At 37.1% G+C, this 8872-nt stretch overlaps 1 protein-coding gene across 1 annotated transcript; it reads right to left on the bottom strand.

Annotated features, from left to right (window-relative positions):
* Positions 1 to 3749: 3749 nt before the first annotated feature.
* On the bottom strand, positions 3750 to 7106 carry GLYI8 (Lactoylglutathione lyase / glyoxalase I family protein). Its single transcript, XM_078589090.1, has 3 exons — positions 6805 to 7106; positions 6606 to 6720; positions 3750 to 4084 (listed from the first exon to the last, which is right to left on the bottom strand). Exons 1-3 carry the CDS (start codon positions 7098 to 7100, stop codon positions 3848 to 3850), a joined length of 648 nt encoding a protein of 215 aa, XP_078445216.1. The 5' UTR covers positions 7101 to 7106; the 3' UTR covers positions 3750 to 3847.
* Between the last annotated feature and the right edge of the window lie 1766 nt (positions 7107 to 8872).

Genomic DNA, 8872 nt, shown 5'->3' with positions numbered 1-8872 from the left:
CTTCAAGACCTCAAACTCTTTCAATCCGCCTCTCTAGGAGGAAGTGACTGTAGATATATATTTTTACAAAGGTTAGAGGATCAGTTAATAAATGCAACCATGCGAATGGATAGAGGAGAGAAAGATGAAGCTAGACTCAAAATTTTTATTTAATCGGCCTTTTGGATCGTCGAATATCAAGCCCTGAAGTTGGATGATTCCTAGCGATTGATTTAATCCAAATATTTCTCAATGCTCATTCTTGTAAGCGTCATCACACTGCTTTGAGGGTTTTGTATTTAGCATTGCGTTTAATGCAATGATTGGTTTGGATTCGCCCACATCATCCACTATAGACAGCTCACGTTTGTGCCACATGTCATTGCATGAACAAGAAAAATTAGAGGAATAATGGTATACTTCTATAATAATACACAAAGGGAAGTGTGATGTGGCAGTGCATCAGCATGCCACATCAGCATGCTCTCTTAAAATATCCAATTAATGGGTGACACATCGTCCCCACATGTACATGTGGCGCCATGTTTCTCATGACACATCATCCGACATATCCCCTTTTAAGGAGTCAAAGTAAATATTAAAGCCCTAAAAGTCAAACAACCTAAGAACTTTGACTCAAATCAATATAAGAACAATCATACAACTTAAAGCCACAGATAATAAAAATACAAAAATCAAATACAAACTATAAAGAAATATAGAAAAAAACAGGAAAATCAAGTTTAAAGTAAAAACAATAAAGAAACATAGAAAAACTTAAAATCATACAATTATACATTCAATTCAGAGATAAACATATACTTTCAAACTCAAATAAAATAGGTACGGTGAAATTAAGGCAAGATATTAGTAAAAAAGGGATAACTAATATAAATCCTAAAAAATATACATTAAAAATATATATATATTTAAATCTTAAAACATAATTTAAATTATTAAAAATAAAGTAAACAAAATCAACTTATCATTAAATTAAATTTTAATTAAGAAAAAATAATAAGTTAATAATATCTAAGAAGGGGATGTTATTTAAAATAAAAAAATATAAAATTTAACAAAATACCGAAGTGAATGAAATTAATTATTTATTAGTTTACAAAAGTAAATAATAAAAACATATAATTACCTAAAATGATGAATAAGTTTAATAAGTAAAAAAATGTTGAAGAAAATAATTGTGATTAAATAATATGTATAAAACTAATAATAAACATTACACAAAAAGAAAAGACAGAAAAGTAAATTAAATAAAAAAATGCTTAATTCATAAGTAGAAAAGGAAGAAGAATATGTTATATTAAAAAAACACTTAAAAGTGTAATATGAATATAGATATTTCAAAAATAAATCAAGAATAAAGAAAAAAATTAATAGTTTAAAACACTAAAAGGGAAACCGTAACTGCACTAAGATAAATCAAACAAATGTAGATACTCAGTAACAAGAAATAGGAAATACACACAATTGTAAAAGTATGTTTAGGAACGTAGAAACAAGATGAATAGTAAATCAAACGTAGAAATTGTATGTTAGTGACCTAAGTGGGAGTCTATTGTTTGGATGTTGGATGAGGAAGTATGCACTTTGTATCCCTCTCTTTGTGCCCAAGGCCTCAGATGCAAGATAGGACGCACCAGATACAAGTTAGTTGCCTACTGATTGTGCACACATTCTTCTCTTAAATTGCAATCTGAGGATGGATCAGCCTTGTGAGCTTCAATTTCACTGGATGAACATATCTTGTTACACCTTCATGAGGATCTGACTATCTCATTCTTAGCTGATGTCGTCGTTGCCCAATGGTGTCATCCAACTAGAGTCTTCCTTACCAGAATAAAACTATTGAATGAAGTATGCATGGAATCAGTTTGAGCATAGAGAGAGAGACAAGTAGATGATCTACATACGGAGTAGATAAAATAAAGAAGGAAATACGAGATGAACAACAGAATATTCACAATTAATAAAGAATTCAATGAGTACTATACATGTCTATTTATATATAAAGTGAGGGCATCAAAACTGGTTAAATGAAAGTGCTCCATTCACATCAATCTCAACATAAGCTTACCACTATGCTGAAGAGAATGATCTAGCTCGAAAAAAAGAAGGGAGATGGTAGGAGAAGGAAGAAGAAAGAAGAGAGCGGACAAGATCAGTCATAATCATTGCATATCCCACGAGAATTAAAATTAAGTTGGTTCATATTTATAATCATAGTTCACAATTGTCCAGGACGGGGATGAAGGACGGACAGGACAAAGATCAATGTGTCCTACGCCCCAATTTTAAAATGTTCATCTGAATCGTCCAGTCCAGAGTTCCTCATGTCCCAAATATTTCATCCACCTCCCGTCCCGTCTAAAGACCATCGTGTCCAGGACATTCTCGTACTGTCCAAGGTCTGGGACAATGCAGCGTGTACGCCGACCGTGCATCAGTATTAGGCCACTCAGAATTTGATGCGTGGAACAGCACTTGTGTTGGCCAGCTGGAGCTCTCATACTCCCACCGGACACAGAAACTGTCCCATCCACCATCCCAAGCACCGGAGGGGAAAGTTATTTCGTTCACGGACGAAAAAAATCATCCTGTTCAGAGATAGACAGACATACAGTTCTACCTCCTGTTATTTGTCCGAACTCCCTGATGGACAATGTTTTTGTACACAGACGAAACAACAATCCTGTCCGTGCACATAATATATAAAACAATATAATAGCCGTTATATTTAGTATCATAACCTTTGTAACAAAAAATAAATGACTATATTAACATATAATCCTAGCTGTTAAGATGTTTCCTTATCTAGATTTGATCCTAGCAATCTACCATTCATCCTATCTAGATTTAAACGTATAGGGGTATAAACATTGAAGAGATGTTCAATTATTACTAGCTTGTCTTTATTGTAAGTCCTATTGGTCCATGTAGCAACTTACTCGAACACAGAGTTTGCCTGGTAATTATCAAATAGCATCTAAACATGATAAAATGAGCAGCTAAATTGAAGGGAAGAAATTTCCAAGTGAAGTGTGGGCAGAAAAAGGTTCAATCCTAGCTGTTAAGATGCTTCCTTATCTAGATTTGAATCTAGCAATCGACCATTCATCCTATCTAGATTTAAACGTATAGGGGTATAAACATTGAAGAGATGTTCAATTACTACTAGCTTGTCTTTACTGTAAGTCCTATTGGTCCATGTAGCGACTGACTCAGATGCAGAGTTTGCCTGGTAATTATCAAATAGCATCTAAAGATGATAAAACGAGCAGCCAAATTGAAGGGAAGAAATTTCCAAGCAGAGTGCGGGCAGAAAAAGGTTCAATCCTAGCTGTTAAGATGCTTCCTTATCAAGATTTGATCCTAGCAATCTACCATTCATCCTATCTAGATTTAAACGTATAGGGGTATAAACATTGAAGAGATGTTCAATTACTACTAGCTTGTCTTTACTGTAAGTCCTATTTGTCCATGTAGCGACTGACTTAGACGCAGAGTTTGCCTGGTAATTATCAAATAGCATCTAAACATGATAAAACGAGCAGCTAAATTGAAGGGAAGAAATTTCCAAGCAGAGTGTGGGCAGAAAAAGATTCAATCCTAGCTGTTAAGATGTTTCCTTATCTAGATTTGTGTCTAGCAATCTACCATTTATCCTATCTAGATTTAAACGTATAGGGGTATAAACATTGAAGAGATGTTCAATTACTACTAGCTTGTCTTTAGCAACTGTCTCGGACGGAGAGTTTGCCTGGTAATCATCAAATAGCATCTAAACATGGTAAAACAAGCAGCTAAATGGAAGTGACGAATGTTCCAAGTAGAGTGTGGGCAGGAAAAAAATTTAGTCCAAGGGAGTTTGGAGAGGAGGGGTGTGGCGGTCAGGGGGCTGACGTATCCACTCGGGTGGACCAGCTGGCTTGAGTTTCACGTTCTCGCAGTTGCAAATCTCTATCATGAACCCGTCTGGATCGTTGAAGAAGAGCTGATCAATGGGCGATCCCTCCCCATCCACTGTTCTCTTCAGATACTTGACCTTCGCTTCCTTCAGTCTCCTCACAATGGCTTTCATGTCCTCGCACTGCCCGTGTGAAGTTGAGAAGTGATGTATACATGGCAAAACGGGAAGATAAAAGGGGTTTAAATGAATAGGCAGATAGTTATGTAGGTAGACTGGTGAATAGATGGACGGGGTAGGTAGAAATATAGAACAGACAGCGAGAGAAAGAGGGAGGGAGAGATAGAGATAGAGATAGAGAGAGAGAGAGAGAAGGAGAGAGAGAGAGGGAGAGGGAGAGGGAGAGGGGGAGAGAGAGAGAGAAAGAGAAGAGAGGGAGAGAGGTGATAGGTAGGAATATAATACAGCCAGTGGATAAAAATATAGTACAGACAGAGAGAGAGGTGGTAGATAAAAATATGGTACAGACAGAGAGAGAGGGAGAGAGATGGGGGGAGAGAGAGAGAGAGAGAGAGTGGTGGTAGGTAGAAATTTAGTACAGAGAGAGAGGGGGGGAGATAAAAATATAGTACAGACAGACAGAGAGGGAGAGAGATGGGAGAGAGAGAGAGAGATAGATAGAGAGAGAGAGAGAGAGAAAGGTGGTGGGTAGAGAGAGATGGGGAGAGGGAGAGAGAGAGAGGTGATAGGTAGATATATAGTGCAGACACAGAGAGAGGGAGAGAGGTGGTGTATAGAAATATAGTACAGACAGCGAGAGAGGGGGAGAGATGGGGGAGGAGAGAGAGAGAGAGAGAACGAGAAAGAGGGAGACAGATGTGGTGGGTAGAAATATAGTACAGACACAGAGAGAGAGGGAGAAGGGGAGGGGAGAGAGGGAGAGAGGGGGAAGAGGGGTTTTTTTTGGGGAGGAGGAAGTTATAAAAATAAGTGTGAAGCTACTATGAGAGATATTTCACTGTAGAGCGATAGACGGACAGGTGGATGGATCGAGATAGACGGAGATAACATAAAGATATTATGACAAATGGATGGCTTGAAACACTAGGAAAGATGGACGTAGAGAGAGGGACAGATAAACAAAGAGATACAACGAGAACGCTTAAATAGGTGAATTGATGGAAGTTTATAGATACGATGTAGGCGATCGGATTGAAATCGATAGAAAGACGTCTATCACTACAAAATTAAAGCTAACATACGGAGAAAGTAATAGATATAAGTATGTGGAAAGCCTTCGAGAGAGAGAGAGAAGAAGAAGAGAGCAAGATAGAGATAGAGACTTTGATCGCAACATAACTAGAGATAACGTTAAACTCTTATGACAGATGGATAGAAGGACTGAAACGTGGAAATACTTGCATGAATTTATTGAGAGAGAGAGGAAGAGCTGGACGGATTAAAATAGATAGAGAGATGTTGATAGATGAAAGGATACACAAAAACATGTGAAAATTCTTGCATGGATAGATGTAGAGAGAGAGAGAGAGAGCAGGACCGATTAAGATAGATAGAGAGATGTTGATAGATTAACGGATAAACGGAAACATGTGAAAATTCTTGCACGGATAGATGTAGAGAGAAAGAGATAGGGCTGGACGGATTAAAATATATAGAGAGAGAGAGATGTTGATAGATGAAAGGATAGACAAACATGTGAAAATTCTTGCATGGATAGATGTAGAGAGAGAGAGCGCTGGACGGATTAAAATAGATAGAGAGATGTTGATAGATGAACAGATAGACTGAAACATGTGAAAATACTTGCAAGTATAGACGTAGAGAGAGATAGAGCTGGACGGATTAAAATAGAGAGAGAGAGATGTTGATAGATTAATGGATAAACGGAAACATGTGAAAATTCTTGCACGGATAGATGTAGAGAGAGAGAGAGATGTTAACAAGAGATAGAGATATCTCCTTAACATGAGATAGAGCTGGACGGATTAAAATATCGAGAGAGAGAGAGAGATGTTTATAGATGAACGGATAAACTGAAACATGTGAAAATACTTGCACGGATAGATGTAGAGAGAGAGAGAGAGCTGGACGGATTAAAATAGAGAGAGAGAGATGTTGATATATTAACGGATAAACGGAAACATGTGAAAATTCTTGCACGGATCGATGTAGAGAGAGAGAGATAGAGCTGGATGGATTAAAATATCGAGAGAGAGATGTTGATAGATGAACGGATAAACTGAAACATGTGAAAATACTGGCACGGATAGATGTAGAGAGAGAAAGAGAGAGCTGGACGGATTAAAATAGATAGAGAGATGTTGATAGATGAGAGGATAGTCAGAAACATCTGAAAATACTTGCAAGGATAGACGTGGAGAGAGAGAGAGAGAGCTGGACGGATTAAAATAGATAGAGAGATGTTGATAGATGAAAGGATACACAGAAACATATAGATGTAGAGAGAGAGAGAGCTGGACGGATTAAGAGAGAGAGAGAGAGAGAGATGTTGATAGATGAACGGATAAACTGAAACATGTGAAAATACTTGCACGGATAGATGTAGAGAGAGAGAGCTGGACGGATTAAAATAGATAGAGAGATGTTGATAGATGAGAGGATAGACAGAAACATCTGAAAATACTTGCAAGGATTGACGTGGAGAGAGAGAGAGAGAGGTAACCTGGAAGGAGATGTGATTATCGAGAGGATCAAGCCGCTCCCGGGCGGCGTCGACCTGACGCTTCTCTTCTTCGCTCTTCTGCACCAGATGTATTCCTACGCCGTAATTGAACAGCCTACAAAGAAGAAAACTCGGTTTTCAACTTTCAAAAGAGATATAACGAAACACGCCGTTCAAACCAAGAATGAAATCTTCAAACCAAGCGCCGCTGAAGGATTCAAACGCAGGAGGCCGCTCAACGAGGACGAAGCCCAAAATCTTCGTGTAGAAATCGATAGACTTTTCCACAGATTTGCAAAGTCTTGAGACGTGGTTCAAGCCCAAGAGCGGCACGGGGCCTTCGTTGTCTTCCTCTCTCTCTCTCTCTTTCTCTTTTGTTTCTCTTCTTTCTGATGCCCCTTCTTCTCTTGTATTCTCCATCTTCTCCAGTTTGTGGAAGAAGACGATTCGTAAGTACAGGGTTTTATTTTCTCTTGGTCGGCGGAGGAGAGCCATGCAGTTGTGGAGAGATCGACAGCTCGCTTGTCTTGATGTCATATGTTTTTAAAGTTCCCACCGGTTGGCTGATGCATGAGGCTGAATGACTGGGATGGGACGTATAAACAATAAAAACGAGTAATTCAACAGTGCAATGTATGGGACGTATTTGATAGAATTTTCTTCTTCAGCCCACACATTGAATTATTACTGGGTTGATAAAAAAATAGTAAGTATAACTTTCTGGCTTTTTTTGGACCAAACTACAAGCTAAACTTTTATCTTCCAAATGATTTTAAACTATTATTCTTCTCATATACCTGTGCTTTCTCTCTGGTGTTTCTCATTTAATTGACACTCTTTTTAAAAAAATAGGAATGATTTTTCTAATATTTTCTTCCACATATTTTTTGTATTTGAATTTCACGATTTTTGTGTTTTAGATGTCTCCAGTATTTCATTGTTCTAATGATTTATCTTAAAACTTTGTTAAGGAAGCCTATTTTAACTTATTCTTGGTGCAGGGATGCATGATTTGGAGAAAGAAAAATTTCCTGGGACATGTTAGGCAATTCAATTCTTACTATTTTTTTTGACATTATTTAGCAATGACAACAGTACCGGATGATTACTAAGGGCTCCATTCTCCAATCTTCAGATGGGAGATTATGACAATACAAAGTATTTATAAGTACTCGTCCCAATGTAGTCATTTGGAGGATGATAGAAGTGTTTTAGAGGTGAAACATCTCAGATATAGCTCTAAACATTCATTGATGACTTATGTTTGACCATCCATTTATTGATGCCCCTTTCCACATCTGTCTGATGTCTCCATCTACATGATCTTCTAGAAAAAAAACTTAATTTAACCACTAAATATTTTTTAGTGTTAAACTTAATTTAAACACTATATATTATGTATTTATAAACTTAAAAAAACTTGATTTTCTTGATCAAGGCCACTCACTACACAAACTCATTATTCTCACTTCGTGGACTGACCACTCTATTTAACCACTATTTATTTTTAAACAACATATGTGCAATGCTTACTGTTCTTCTCTCACCCTTCTGTATCTCCTTTTTCTTCTCTTATTGTTCCTTCACTTGAGAAGTCTTCACGTTTTCACAAGTGATCTAATGTGTTGATTTCAAACAGAGGCACCTCACTGGAAGCTGTATTCTCTTCTAGAAAAAAAATCACTTACCACACCTTGAATATTTGGTTCTACTTTAATCACTAATTTAGGAGATTTCAAATCATGCCTAACAATTTGGAAATTTTTGAATTTTTTTTTACTTTCTATAATTCCAAAGTCTAGAAAAAACCACAAAAATTGGGGATGAAACCACCACTAGGGGTTAGAAAGAGGGATCATCATCTGATTCAAATCACATATTTGATCTTACCATGCTCCAATTTAATTGTATAACACTCTAACTATAATCGAACCCTCTTATAACTCGTACCCACATAAACCACAATCAATGTTAATGATTCAACCCATCGTTCAACCTCTTTTATGCCATGTTCACAAGTCAGCTTGTGGTGCTTTAGTACCCCATTCCATAGATGTGCTTAACTTGGTTCAATCAGGCTATACCCCACCCAACCTGGAAAGCTTTTGATAAGATGAAAAAATAAAAAAATTGATAACCTGAATTCAAACATCACGGTTTAATCATGTATGTAATGATAAAGAAAATCTAGCTCTCTTAGAAGAATATGCAGTTCATATCCATGAGGCCTTGACAACCATTCACTTATGACTTCGTGGACTGACGCT

Source organism: Wolffia australiana, chromosome 17, assembly GCF_029677425.1.
Source record: "Wolffia australiana isolate 7733 chromosome 17, ASM2967742v1".
NCBI classification, from domain to species: Eukaryota; Viridiplantae; Streptophyta; class Magnoliopsida; order Alismatales; family Araceae; genus Wolffia; species Wolffia australiana.
Note: the sequence above shows the minus strand (reverse complement) of the source record. Positions and strands in the feature narration are given on the sequence as shown.